Raw genomic sequence first — 14980 nt, 5'->3', positions numbered from 1 at the left:
TTGCTTCGTTTTTGTTAATCCACATCCATTACTTAATCATATCCAAACAACAAACAAGCAATTTACTTGCGTTTTGTGAAGTTATAATTAACATGGAGAAGTCACACGCCAAGTCTTCTCTCAAGGTTGATTGCTTATTATTCTTGGTTTCTTTTGTTTAGTGGAATATTTCAGTGTTAATATATTAATTGGAGTAGTACTGATCAGAGTCTAATAATTTTCTTTTTTTTGCTTTCTTTTGCTTAATGATTGAGAAGTTTGTGAGGAGTGCTTCACTGTCTTCAGCTTCATGGAGCTCCAGCGAGAGAGGAATGGTGAGAGATATCATAGTTCATTAACATTGAAAAACCATCATCTCAATCCAGTTAACCGTTTTCGTGGAGCTTTGTTACTCTGCCACTGGCTAGATCTCGCTACTTGAGCTTGTTTGTTTCGCGGGTTTAAATTACAGTTCAATCTTTTCTGCTGCAGTGTTTTTTGTTGGCAAAAATAAAATAATAATAATAATAATAATAATGTATGGCAAACGTATTAACCATCTTCTTAATCTGGAGTCTACTTTCTCTTATCTCTCCTTCTCACATCTGCATGGAAGTCTTGCCTTCTCTCTTGTTTTTAAAAACTACTTCTCTACTAATTATTCCTATCAATTAGTAAGTTTCATTTCTCAACATTTTTCTTATCACGAATAATATTAATGTGCTTGTGATCAGAATTATTTGATGATTTGAAACAATAATCTATATCCTTAACGCGGCTGTCCAAAGAAAATCAGCTTGAGAAGTTCGTACTATGCAGCACCTCTATATAACTAATATTTATATATTTACTAACGGCATGTGTGCAATATTTTTGTTTACTTTTGACTGATCATTATATTTTTATCCTTGTCATAAAAGAAACAAACAAATTGAAAAAATTGAAATGATTGGGCTTGTCTTTGAATACATTTTAAAAATATTTGAGTTGCCATCAGTTCACATACTTCCAATTTGGTATACTTTATTTTCAAGATAAATAATTAACAATATATATAAGTTGGGGGAATGTCGTTTTCCATATATATATATATATTATGCCTTTTACACTTGATATTACTGAGGTGGAGTGAGATTATTGGATCAAAATCCATATCCTTGTGCGTTGGTCATAATTATGAGGGCAGTGTTATGTGCACATATCTTCAAGGTTCTCATTATGGTCTACATTTTTCCCTTTTACTAGTACTAGAGGCTTTTTTTTTGTTTTTTTGGTGATTTACAAGTACTAGAGTTAAAAGCCTGTTAATATAGCTTAAAAAAGTTGCGCGTGCTTTGACTGGCCAAAGGGTGGGCGCGTCTGAGACTAGAGAGTGGGCACACATTAATATAAATCCAATTAGCTTGTGCTAGTGCACATGCGCTAGCCACGGTAAGTGCTGGTGGGGACAAAGTAAGACAAAAGCAATATATATCTTTTTTCTTTCTTATCCTCTTAAAATAGAGCATGGTTTGTTGGGATATTCCTTAGAAACCTTCTCCGCTTTCAAATATGGCTCTTCAAATTCACGTAATAGGCAGTTATATAAATATATATATATATATATATATATTACTCTTTAAACAATAAACATATTCTCTTTGTATGCATGCATACTTTGAAGGTCCACTTTTTATCATAATGATTCGTGGCTTTTTTATCAGGCAAAAGATGAAGTGTACAAAGAACGAAATTATGACAAAGTTAAAGTACGTATAAATGTAACCTTGAATAAATAACGAGACTGAATTATTATAGTATTATACCATATTCTCTCCCTAAATATTTATACTTTGGTCCAACTACTTTATATACATAGACTTATCAAAGGCCTTCAGCAAAAGAAAATACCAAGCCACAGGAAATCAAACTACATACCCAACAAAGAGCCATCAAACGGGCAATCTTCAACTATGAGGTAAATGAGCTTATTAGAAAAATCTTTCTAATAGCATTAATTTTTCATGATTTACATATATAATCTGGACTCTTTAGTGGCTTAAAGATGTAAGTACGTATTTCCCAAGATCTTTTAGTAACATATAGTGTACATATACAGGTAGCCACAAAACTGTATCTCATAGAGCAACAGAAAAAACAAGAAGAGAGGTTACAGAAGGTTTGTACATATACACATATGAACTATATGCTTACACAACGGAAAAAAAATGAAAAAAAAACTTTTTACTAGCAATATCGCTGTAAATATTATTTTTATCATCAAAATTTGAAAAAATTTCATTGGTAAAAAGACAATTCAGTCCTTTCAGCGGTAAATAATGTACACGGATTGTAATTGATGGAACAGTTGATAGAAGAGGAGGAGATCCGGCTGCTGAGAAAGGAGATGATTCCTAGAGCTCAACTAATGCCTTTCTTTGACAGACCTTTCTTTCCACAGAGGTACTAATTAATTAAACTTACAATTATGTGACAAAAGTTAAAGCCATTTCAATTGATATAGTTGTTAATATTGTTCAAATATATATATATATATATGTATGTATATATGCATATGTATATGTGCAGATCAAACAGGCCATTGACAGTTCCGAGAGAGCCAAGTTTCATGAGCATGATGAGCAGCGGGAAGTGCTCGAGCTGCATTATTCCTAACAGCCAACTCTACAGTTTCCAACAGAGCCGTCACACTCTCAAGGCCATTTACAAGTGAAATATACAAATTTGGCTCTTGCCAACAACCAATTACCCTTCTATAAGAAACTAGTCTCTTCATGTTTTTTCTTTTTTATTTCTTTTTATGTAACCTTGAATAAATAACGAGACTGAATTATTATAGTATTATACCATATTCTCTCCCTAAATATTTATACTTTGGTCCAACTACTTTATATACATAGACTTATCAAAGGCCTTCAGCAAAAGAAAATACCAAGCCACAGGAAATCAAACTACATACCCAACAAAGAGCCATCAAACGGGCAATCTTCAACTATGAGGTAAATGAGCATTGATTTTTCATGATTTACATATATAATCTGGACTCTTTAGTGGCTTAAAGATGTAAGTACGTATTTCCCAAGATCTTTTAGTAACATATAGTGTACATATACAGGTAGCCACAAAACTGTATCTCATAGAGCAACAGAAAAAACAAGAAGAGAGGTTACAGAAGGTTTGTACATATACACATATGAACTATATGCTTACACAACGGAAAAAAAATGAAAAAAAACTTTTTACTAGCAATATCGCTGTAAATATTATTTTTATCATCAAAATTTGAAAAAATTTCATTGGTAAAAAGACAATTCAGTCCTTTCAGCGGTAAATAATGTACACGGATTGTAATTGATGGAACAGTTGATAGAAGAGGAGGAGATCCGGCTGCTGAGAAAGGAGATGATTCCTAGAGCTCAACTAATGCCTTTCTTTGACAGACCTTTCTTTCCACAGAGGTACTAATTAATTAAACTTACAATTATGTGACAAAAGTTAAAGCCATTTCAATTGATATAGTTGTTAATATTGTTCAAATATATATATATATATGTATGTATATATGCATATGTATATGTGCAGATCAAACAGGCCATTGACAGTTCCGAGAGAGCCAAGTTTCATGAGCATGATGAGCAGCGGGAAGTGCTCGAGCTGCATTATTCCTAACAGCCAACTCTACAGTTTCCAACAGAGCCGTCACACTCTCAAGGCCATTTACAAGTGAAATATACAAATTTGGCTCTTGCCAACAACCAATTACCCTTCTATAAGAAACTAGTCTCCTCATGTTTTTTCCTTTTTATTTCTTTTTTTTGGGCTTTAATTCTGTACAATGCTCCATAATTTCCCACTTCTTATGTGGTCATGCATATACAAATGATTCGAGTGATATACAGGGCTTTTTAGTTGCCACATATGTCAGTTAATCCAGCTTCTTGAGGAAAAGCCAGTAGAGAGAGTGACCTTTTCGGCCTTTGTGATCCTTTAGTTAAACCCTTTTTTGGGGGAGCTAGTGACCTTTTTTGGGCCTTTTGTACGTCAAAAATAAATTGTCTTGTTGTACTTTTGGTTAATAGCTTTTAAGAACGAATGAGAATTGAAAAGAGATTCCGAGATTTCCACGTTCTTTTTTTTTTTCTTTTTGCTAATGAATTTTTTCTTAATTTGTTCTGTCATAGTTTGCCCTTGTCTTACTATTGCTAGGCTTGTTGACTTGTCATATTCAAAACTTAATTCTTGTGGTAAAATTAGGGAGTTTTTTTTGGTAATCTATCTTATTAATAGTCTCAATTTTTAACTGTTAAATCTAATTAAAATCATATCAAATTAAAAAAATTATACAGAATAAACAGATTCTGATATAAATCTGAGAGCTAAAAATTAAGAGACTACCCGTAATCTATTTTTATAGAGAAAGTTCATGTAAAATTATCGTAACTTGAAAAACTGATACAATGTGCTCCATTTTAATTACTATTATGTTAAATTAGTGACAAACACGTTCGACAATAATTTCATCTTTATTTAAACCATAACACAAATATCTTAATTCTTTAACTCTCAATCTCCTAACTATGATAACAAAATTTAAACAGAATCGATAAAATGGGACACATTTCAGCACTTTTACAAATTAGGGTCACATTATTAAAATTAAAAATTCAAGACGAAAATTGTCAAAGCCCTACAAATTCAAAGACAAATGCGAAAAAAAAGAAAAGAAAAAAAAAGAAACCTCGGCCATTGCCTTTGGTTTGGAAAAAATGGCAAACGCGGTTCATTGCATCCTATCCGCGTAACCAAACAAGCATCATCATCATCGCGTTAAATTAAAACCGTAAAAAAAAAAAAAAGAAAAAAAAAGAAGAGAAATCGAAGAGGAGAGGTTTCTCTTCTGAGTCTTCTCTTTCTAACAGCCGACCCGAGCAAACGGAAGACGTCGAAGACGGCCTGAGCTGAGCCCAGCAGCCCTAGGCGCCCAAATTCCGCCCCAATTTCTTCTCATTTCTAATCTGTAAAATCTTCTCTCTCCTCTTCTCTTCTTAATTTTCTGCTTTTTCTTTCTAGGGTTTTCGATTATTGCTTCCTCTTACTTCCCTCATTTCTTCTTCGTTTTTTCTTTAATTCTTCCATGTCTGTCTTGAATTTCCTCTTATTTCCCTCAATTCATTGCTAGTTTTCCCCTATTTAACTCGTACTTTAGTGTTTTCTTCATTCACTTTGTCAATTTTGCTTCTTTACCAAATTTTCATGCTTTTATGAGTTTTTTGTTATTGGGTTATCTTTTCTTTTTTTTTTTCCTTTTTTTTTTTATAATTTGCTTCTATTTGTTGAATTGTTAGTGGTTCCTAAACTTCGAGGACTTAGCTTATCAGTAGATAAATGAAGTCAATTTAGCTTCTTTTACCTATTTTTCTTGCTTTAAGTGTATTTATTTTACTTGGTATTGGATTCTATTGTTGAATTTTAGTGATTTCTAAATTTCATTTTTGTTCTTTTGTGTTCTAGGAAAGGGGTTATGATTTGTTGAGGCTGCCTTAATTCTTTAAGCGCATTGTTGCGTGGTTAATAATTGCTTAATAGTTGTCATAGAACTTTCATGAGACAATATGGAGATACAGACTTGTGGGAAACCGATTGACTCATTGTTAGAGAAGGTGCTTTGTATGAACATTCTGTCTTCTGATTACTTCAAAGAGCTTTACCGCTTGAAGACATACCATGAGGTGATTGACGAAATCTATAATCAAGTTGACCATGTGGAGCCATGGATGACGGGGAACTGCCGCGGTCCCTCGACCGCGTTTTGCCTTCTCTACAAGTTTTTCACTATGAAGCTGACTGTCAAGCAAATGCACGGGTTGTTAAAGCACACTGATTCTCCGTATATTAGAGCGGTATGTAAGCTTTCTGTCGGATCTTCCAATTTGTTGCATTTATTTTTGTAAGTTATGAAATTATGAAAGATTTGTTATTGCTATCTAATGTGATTATCTCGTCCTGGAGTTTTTTCTGTATAGTCATGGCTCCATTTTAGTGCTTTTTTCATGGGTAATTTGATGCAGTCATATCTGTTGTCGTTTCTTTATGATACGTTTGATGTCGTTTTTATATCTTAAGTTTAGTGTCGTTTGGAATGTCTATATAAGTTAAGAGACTCATTTGTAATAGTTTAGTTTTTTTGGAACATTGAAAATAGAATTGCAGTCCCTCTTTTTGGGTTTTGGTGATTTGCCTTCATCGGCCAGGGATTTGGCCTTTGCTATGGATTTGGCTTCTTCCTGTTAGACTCTCTACGTCAAGTGGTATCAGAGCCACTGATCTTTCCCATGGGTGTGATGGCCGGCTATGGCGGAACGAGTTGCCGTATTGTCGATGATGATTGAGGTGCGAAGGCCTTCTGGGCAGATCAAGAGCTCCGACAGAATCGAAGGGGAGATTTCACTCGCCATCTACCTGAACGAGTTGGAGATCTATGGGTTCAGCATGATGCGAGGACCGAGAAATCGAGGGGCGTGTTCGACCCAAACCATGGCTGCAGCTGGACGTCAGAGATGTGCCTCTGGATCCATTGCTCAGCCACTCCAAGGCGCAACAACAGATGTGCGACCTTCGGTGATAGGTAACCGATGGAACACAGGGGGAGATGTGTTTGCAGATGGAGAGGCGCAATCAAAGCCTTTAAACATCACCCAAGACCAGACTCGGAAATCCACCCCAAGCACTACTTGTTTGGGCCCTTACTTCGAGGAGTCCCTTACGAATCTGTGGGCGCACCCAATAGACGGGCCCATGCACTTCTTTGAGGCCCAAGCCATGTAGGCCGCCTCCCAAGTTCAAATATGCTCCTGCATCTCTCCCTCCTTAGAAAAATGCCCCCTCTAGGGCGCACCCATGGGGACTTGAACGTAGGACCTCCTGCTCTGATACCAATTGATGTAGGATTAACGCAACCATTCCTCCCAAAGCGCAATCAAATCCTTTAAACATCACCCAGGACCAAACTCAGGAATCCACCCCAAGTACTACTCGTTTGGGCCCTTACTTCGAGGAGTCCCATATGAATTGTGGGCGCACCCAATAGACGGGCCTAGGCACTTCTTCGAGGCCCAGGCCACGTAAGCCGCCTCTCAAGTTCAAATATGCTCTTGCATCATAATTTGTATATGTTTTCGCAACCTGAAGTATTCATGGTGCCACTTCAGTACCATAGAGCATGTGATAGGTAACTCACCTGAGTAAAACATGCACTACCTGGAAGTCTAGGACTTAGGAAAGGTGAAATGTGGCAATAATCAATTTACTGATGAATGGAAAAGAAAGAGCGACTGATAATTGATTGTTGTGTTTATTTGCACTGGATAGGGTCATTTAAGAGTCCACTTATAGGTCATGGTGTTACGTTCTCTTGATGGACCTTCTGGTCAATCTTCTTGTGGGTTTTGTGTGTTCTGCTTATGTGCGTTTATGTCAAAAAAAAAAAAAAAAAAGTTTGCACTGGATATACTTAAAAGGCGTGTTTTTAATCACGTGCACTTATCATGATACATATATTTTTTCCCAAATATATTTATTTCACGGAGATTCCTGCTACTGTAGTTGGTAAAGTCCCTTGGCTTTCCCATGGTTGGGGATTGACTCCTGCCTGAGCCATGAATTGTTATGTGAGATATAGGGGTAAAATCCTGTTTTTTATCCCATACCAAGGAACAATATGTAGAAGTTTTTATGTCCATGTTGATATTTCTTCTTCTATTTTCTTTTTTGTTATTTCCTTGCATGGGCATTGAAGTGCTGAACTACTATTTAGGTGTTTTTTTTTTTTGGCTGGAACTACTATTTAACATTTACAAACTTGACAAACAGCATACTTCTTCTGATGTCTTAATTGTCGCCGCTTTCCATGGAGCCTATTTCTTTTATTTTTCTTTTTCTATGGACATAGCTTTATTGAATAGTAGAACTGCATCATCTCCTGACCAAGAAGTGAAGTGCTTGGTTATTTATCCCACTAATGGGAGAACTTGTAAGTTTAGTTAAGTTCTTAATTCTAATTTTCATGCCCTTTTATGGAGAGATCATGCGCATGACATTGCACTTACTTTGCTTAGCAGATTTTACAAACAAAGCTTGGACTGTTCTTGTTTCTTTGAGTTACTGAGACGTGTTCAGTCTCACATAATACTCCAAGACTAAGGTTTGATGTGTCCTTGTTCTTTTTAGTTTCTGAGACTTTTTCTATCCTAGCTTTTTTGTCATTTTTTTGTTTCTTCTATTTTCTTTTTCTTTTTCACTGCTTCAATGCATGATCTTTTTTTTTTTTTAACTGCATATTACATGGAGACTCAAACCACTTCTTACCATTGTTCACGTTCGTAAGCTTCCCCCAATTTTTGCCCTTGGAAACTTGAAAAAATCAATTATCGTAATATGCCGGGAGTGACCTGCTGGTTCGTATTTATTAATTGCATAGTCGCATGTAGACCATTTTGTTGGTGCTTACTGGTATATTCTTGTTAATTAGGGATTGCTGGTTTGTCATTGTCGTTTTTGGTGCTGTTATTTTATTTACTTATTTATTAATTCAAAGCATGTGATGCATCTATGTGTTATTTTGTATATTTTTTGCAGATTGGATTCCTCTATTTGAGATATGCTGCGGACCCAAAGACGCTGTGGACTTGGTTTGAACCATATGTTAGAGATGAAGAGGTAGGTATTCAAGCTAAAGGATATGTTAGCTGCTACTTCTTATTCTTCTAGAGTTAACATATTAAAAAATAATAATAATAAAAAAGAAAAAATAAGAGTGTCTTAAGTTATCAATGGTTTTTGTTTCAATCCTACTACTGAGTATTGACATGTTAGGAAACACAACTGTCGTATATATAGGGATAGTAAGACCCTAATAGAAGTCGTGGAAATTTCAAATTATCTGAAGATTTCAAATATTTTTTAATCTGGAGATTTCAGATTAGGATGAAAAGATTAAGGGACTGAAGAAGAGAAGCTTAATTTGAGCTTTGCTCAAACCTAAACTGCCCATACCGGAGATGTGCCTGGACTTAGAGAATTTTCTATCACATGTGAAATCAGACACCTGTTACTGATTTATACCATTCCAACTGTTAGTCTTCATTAAAAATGCATGATACAATGAAGCTTTAAGACAATCTGAATCTAGAACCTGTCATATTAAGGAGCACATTTTATACCCTCTTTATCTGTCATCTTGACTCCATAAATCCGCTAAAATACAGCAGAACATTTTACTCCCTTTATGTGCATTTATTACTATGATTCTGATTTACTTGTTACCCATCTACTGTTGATTGTCATTAGTCTAACTCTGTAGATGCTATTATCAAAACTTTAACTGTTTGTGAAAAATTGTAAGGAAGATCCCCACTTTATCATGTGTGATTTACATTCATATACTTTAGCATATTGGACCTTCCTTTCCAAGTAAATAGGTGAACATACAAATACTTGTGTCTTTATGTTCATGATATTATGCATGCATGCATGTGTGTGTGCGCGTGCACTTGATATTGTTTTCTCTGGAACTCTATTGATGTCTAGAAATAATATTGTTCTTCAGGAATTCTCTCCAGGATCCAGTGGACGAATGAGCACAATGGGTGCTTACGTGCGTGATCTGCTTCTTGGACAGGTTCGTTGATATCTCAAATTCTACATATTATGGTGCCCGCCTTAGGCTTTGTTTGTTTAGAGAGATCTCTGGATGGGGTGTCAATAGTCAACGGAGAAAGGGGTAGAAATTGACGCAATCCTTGGCTGGTAGGTCGATAAATGAAAGGGGAGTGGAAGGATAACTGATTGTGATGGAAAAATATACTGCTCATGACTTTTATGCTGATAATTATGGCTGCCCCTTTTCTTTAAGTCTTAAATCTCTCTTTTATTTTAATTTTATATCCGTTTCTTTTGGGCGCGTTTACATGGTAGGGAACTTAGCCTCTATTAGTTTCTTTACTTTAATCTATATGAATTATTATTTAATTAACTTCTTTGTAAGTTTCAGCAAAGGGGGAAAAATGAAAAACTCCTTATAGGGTGATAATCATATGACGCAAAACCAATGCAGTGCCTCGAAGGGCAAGTGAAAAACTTCACATGAAACACTTGGTTAGTGACATTAGGACCCCTTTTCATGGCTCTTCTTTGCCTTTAGATGCTGCTACCGTACTATCAAGAGGATTGACTGCCAAAGGCATTCTATGGTTTATTCAATGATTTTTGTAGTTCTCCATGCCTTAGTGATTTTTTTCCCCCTTACAATCTGCATGGTTTAAAAGTATCTTTGCTTTTATGTTTATAGATTTCTTTCGGTATATAGATTTTCTTTCGTTGACTTTATGACTTTATTGTGATCCTTGGTGTCTGAAAGGAATTTATACCATGCTATTGCTGTCACAGTACTATTTTGATACTCTCTTTCCGCGAATCCCTGTTCCTGTAATGCGCCAGATTGTGGCTGATCTTGAGAAGATGAAGCTTCCTTCCAAGCATTCTGGTGTGACAGGGGATTCCACCCGACATGGATCCGACGATACTGCCCGTCGTCCCCCGTCAGTGAAAGCTGCGCTTTCTGTCTCTTTTGGTCAACGTGCTCCTCACCGTGCATCAACAAGAGACTCCTCACCTGTACGTCGTAATCTACCACCACCACCACCACCACCACCATCTCATGACAGATCCAGCAGTGATGATCTACGAAGCCGTCGCAGCCAGAGCCGTGAATATTCTGACAGGGAATATCCAGAGCGGGATAGAGAAAGAGAGCGGGATGGAGACAGGGATAGGGACAGGAATCGGGATCGTGAAAGGGACAGGGACCGGGAACGGGAAAGGCGCAGGGAAAAGGAGCGGGATCGAGACAGGGACAGGGACAGAGACAGAGACAGGGGCCGAGACTACAGGGACAGAGACAGAGAACGGGACAGGGACAGAGAACGGGACAGGGACAGGGACAGAGAACGTGAGCGGGATAGAGAATCGAGTTATGATTATGATCGAGGGTCTAGGTATGCGGAGAGAGAAGGGCGAAGGGACTTTGAGAGAAGTAGTCATCATGGTAGCAGGGATTATCCTAGACGAAGCCGGAGCCCAAGCAGGAGCAGGAGCCAAAGCTTGCAAGCTGGGATTGCAGCTAATTCGAGCCCACCAAGGGATGCTAACAAGGAGAAGACTTCGGCTTCCAGCAACCTAGCAAAGATTAGAGACTTGTATGGCGATTTAGCCACTCAAAAAGGCGATGGTGGCGCTGACAGGGCTCCGAGAAGCAGTGGTGGTGAAGAGGTTATTAGACTTGGTGGTTCTACTTGGAAATAGTTCATTAGAATTTCTCAGAGCAATTTCCTTTATCGGATGCGATGACCAGAGTTTTCCATTTGGATCAAGAAAGTAGAAAAAAATCTTTCTTGATTGTGGTTGTCTTCATAAAAAAAGACATTAGAGATGGATATCAATGGACGAACACATGTATTTGCTGCATGTATACTAAAGATTTTTTTCAGTATAACTTTTATTTAGTGACCTCATGCTTGTACTTTGCATCTGGGATGCTTGTAATGTTGCTGATTATTTCATTTTCACCAAACACTTCTGGATAAACTTCAGATTGGATATTTGATTATAGTGACCGATTGTGCTGAGCAAGTGCCTAAATTTGGAAGGACATGTTTAAAATTTCTCCCTTAAATAATTAAGGGTTTATCCATTGTAGGGATTTAAATATTGCGCGGGGTTAGATATTGTGACACGATTTTCCAGACAACATAATTACATCTACTTTATAAGCCGTTTGACTTGAATCGTATAGTTGAGCTCAATGGCTTCCCATGGTGGAATCTCATTTTATTTAGTGAATATTTAAATAAGTTTAGCCTTATTGAACTTTTAACTTTTGTTTAGCTTTGCCCCCCATATGCAATACAAATTTACCATGTGGCTAAACCAAAAGTAGCGTGTAAATCAAAGTATAGTGAAATCTAAACAAACGTAAATCAATGTGACATTCAAAATGCCAAAAGTAATTTGCCAATGTTATGTATGTGCAAGTTTTCCCACAGTTTTATTGTGTTGTTCCCTTTTTTTTTTTTTTTGTGTGGCTTAAATGATAAAGATAAGTGCTGATCACAAATTAAGCAAGACTAAATATTCGGACTCTAATAAGGCTAGCTTCTCACGACTTGTTTAGTGTTTACACAAATCGGTGATGATTTTCAAAATAATAATAAAAATGAGAATTACACAGATTTATATTCAAACAGTTATGTTGTAAATTATTATAATGTGTATTAGATTTCTTTAGTTATGTGTGTGTGTATTGATTTTGATGATGGCCTACTTTATATGTGTTGTATGCTCTTAACAACACAAAAGTCTGTACCTCACATATATAATTTGTTTATTGGTCCATTTATATTCCTATTTTTGATTAAGTATGACGTGATGCCCAAACTTTGATTACTTTTACCAAACTTGCCATCACCAAGGAATAAAGTGTTTCCTTCCATTTCCTTCCATAATGTCTGCTCCTTATCTCCCTATCAATAATTTACACACATACATATTCGTCATGAGACTTTTATATTATGTGGAATATTACACATACAACTTTCTAATTAAGTATGCATGAGCTAGCGCATTCGAGAAACTTCATCTTCTATAGAATCCAAAGTCAGACAACGCAATGCATAAATAGCATTCCAAAACCGCAGCCCCCACAACACAAAAAGCACAAACACAACAAACAGAGAAGAGAAATAATGGGGAAGGCGCGCACCATTGGCATAGGGATGGACTACTCCGCAACCAGCAAAGCAGCCCTCCGATGGGCGGTTGATAATCTGATCGACGGCGGTGATCTCGTCGTGCTAATCCACGTTGAGCCCCCCGAAGCTGATCATACTAGGAAGGAGCTCTTCCAGGACACTGGATCACGTAAGTCTCTTTCATAACTTCCATATTAAGCATATATATATATATATATATATTTGTTTTGATAATGATTCTGATATAATACATCATAAAATTCTCTTTTCTTTTAGCGTGATAACAATTTTTTTCACGTGTTTTTTTTGTTTTTGTTTTTAGCTCTGATTCCTCTTGAAGAATTCAGAGAGATAAACTTCTCAAAGCAGTACGGACTTAGTAATGAACCGGAGGTGATTGATATACTCGATACGGTTTCAAGGACAAAAGGGGCAAAGGTGGTGGCTAAGGTTTATTGGGGAGACCCAAGAGAGAAGCTGTTGGATGCTGTGAAACAACTCAAGCTAGATTCTCTTGTTCTTGGGAGTAGGGGTTTGGGCCCCATCAAAAGGTAACTACTAATATAATTGCTAATTTAATTCAACCATACCCATATATTTCCTTTACAATTTTACTCAACGTATCAATTATATGATATAATCCAAGAAAATCTAGTCACGTTGTATATTAATTGATAACATACACTTGATGAATACTATCTCTATTTTCCTCTATTTTGTAATTTTCGTTTTAAAATTTCCTTTTCTTGAAAAATAGTTTTGTTGTATTCCGTCTAATATGCAGATATAAATGTCTTTTATTATGACAATCAAGCAACAGAGAAATAACTTAAATTGCCACAAGTAAATAAGCAAAATTTGTCCATCCAAACTCTTTAAATTGCCACAAGTAAACAGAGGAATCTCTTTATCTGTTTATATGCCAAAAAAAGAGGGAATTTTTCATTTCATCCTCCAAATTCTGTTCTAGTCAAATTTGTCCATCCAAAGAATAGTGCTCTAGATGTTTTTAACCTCATTCCTTCACACCTTTGAAAATTAATAATTAAATTAGATTAATTTAAAATCAACAATGGATTTCTTTTTCCCTTTTCATTCTGAAGTTAGGAATTATTATTTAATGAGAAAATTGTCCCAATTACATTTGCAGGGTTTTACTTGGCAGTGTGAGTAACTATGTGGTGACACACGCTTCTTGTCCAGTCACTGTGGTGAAGGGATCAACGCGATCATCCAAATCATCCTAAAGTCTTATTTCTTCATCCCTCTGGTACATGTGCGCCTACAGAAAAAAAAAATGTGGGGATTAAGTTTGTTTGTACATATGATTTGGAAAATGGAAGATTTGTTTACCTAATTTTCCTTTGATGTCTTGTTGTTTGTTAATTTGTGCTATATTTTGATGTGATAATTAATTATATATACTACTTAAGTGAAGTCTGTGTTTTGATTGGGTACTGCCGAATTGGATTTGGTGTAATTTCGTGTTACTTTCATTTTTTTTCCTTGAGGTAAAATAATTGTAATAATAAGATGAATTAATCAAATTCGAAAGGGAGTTTGGTATGTGATTTGCTTTACTTTTTTTAGTGGAAGTGTGATTTAGAGCCTCAATTTAGACTTTTCATAACTATCTACCTAAATGCAAAATTTGAGTAACTAGTAATGCATTAAGTTATGGCTACTTACGTTGATAGGTGAAACGCATTACCTCAGTCCCATCATAATGAGCAATGAATCAGTAGCTTAAAAATAGTGTCTGTTCGGGCAAAGTTTCGTCCAACACTTATCCACTATCCTTATATTGATTATTTGGATTGAAAAAATAAATTAGTTAAGGAAATTGGCAGAATACTTGAAGCACACAAAGAACTTCAAAAACATAACAAGAACAAAGTGAAGACAATTACAAGGCAAATTGTATTCAAGAATAAGTGTGTCCTTTTTCCTCTCAAACCGGGGGAATTTAAAGTATATTGGGGATTGGAGGTATAATTCCTCTTATTAATTCGAGATTTTATTATCTTTTTAATACAATAAAACTCTTCACCTTTTTGGGTGTTACAAACAATTAATAAACGAATTAAACTTGAGTCATTGAATGCCTTTAATCATCGACCGTTACTTGACATTGATGCTTGATAACTCTTAACCTTTCAATTCCTACGCTCGTATAGTTATCCTAGCACACGCTCAGG

The 14980-nt window shown here is 36.0% G+C and overlaps 3 protein-coding genes across 5 annotated transcripts; all 3 read left to right on the top strand.

Annotated features, from left to right (window-relative positions):
• Positions 1–92: 92 nt before the first annotated feature.
• On the top strand, positions 93–3706 carry LOC21391195 (protein TPX2). The gene is made up of 11 exons (XM_010102767.2): positions 93–125; positions 255–314; positions 1683–1727; positions 1838–1936; positions 2078–2137; positions 2327–2421; positions 2548–2688; positions 2891–2978; positions 3095–3154; positions 3343–3437; positions 3562–3706. The coding sequence occupies exons 1-11, from the start codon at positions 93–95 to the stop codon at positions 3704–3706; spliced, it is 921 nt and encodes a 306-aa protein (XP_010101069.2).
• Positions 3707–4713: 1007 nt separating this feature from the next.
• LOC21391191 (pre-mRNA splicing factor SR-like 1) lies at positions 4714–11673 on the top strand. Of its 3 annotated transcripts, none has more exons than XM_024168614.1 (5): positions 4714–4996; positions 5491–5879; positions 8614–8694; positions 9584–9655; positions 10423–11673. In XM_024168614.1, the coding sequence occupies exons 2-5, from the start codon at positions 5592–5594 to the stop codon at positions 11335–11337; spliced, it is 1356 nt and encodes a 451-aa protein (XP_024024382.1). In that variant the 5' UTR covers positions 4714–4996; positions 5491–5591; the 3' UTR covers positions 11338–11673. The 3 variants fall into 3 exon arrangements, with proteins under 3 accessions (XP_024024382.1, XP_024024384.1, XP_024024383.1); XM_024168616.1 differs by lacking the exon at positions 10423–11673 and adding an exon at positions 10028–10126; XM_024168615.1 differs by lacking the exons at positions 4714–4996; positions 5491–5879 and adding an exon at positions 8102–8179.
• Positions 11674–12698: 1025 nt separating this feature from the next.
• Positions 12699–14231, top strand: LOC21391190 (universal stress protein PHOS32). Its single transcript, XM_010102762.2, has 3 exons — positions 12699–12951; positions 13105–13333; positions 13933–14231. Exons 1-3 carry the CDS (start codon positions 12777–12779, stop codon positions 14027–14029), a joined length of 501 nt encoding a protein of 166 aa, XP_010101064.1. The 5' UTR covers positions 12699–12776; the 3' UTR covers positions 14030–14231.
• Positions 14232–14980: the final 749 nt, after the last annotated feature.

This window comes from Morus notabilis, unplaced genomic scaffold (genome assembly GCF_000414095.1).
Source record: "Morus notabilis unplaced genomic scaffold, ASM41409v2 Scaffold1861, whole genome shotgun sequence".
NCBI classification, from domain to species: domain Eukaryota; kingdom Viridiplantae; phylum Streptophyta; class Magnoliopsida; order Rosales; family Moraceae; genus Morus; species Morus notabilis.
The sequence above is the reverse complement of the archived record's forward strand: the minus strand, read 5'-3'. Positions and strand labels throughout refer to the sequence as shown.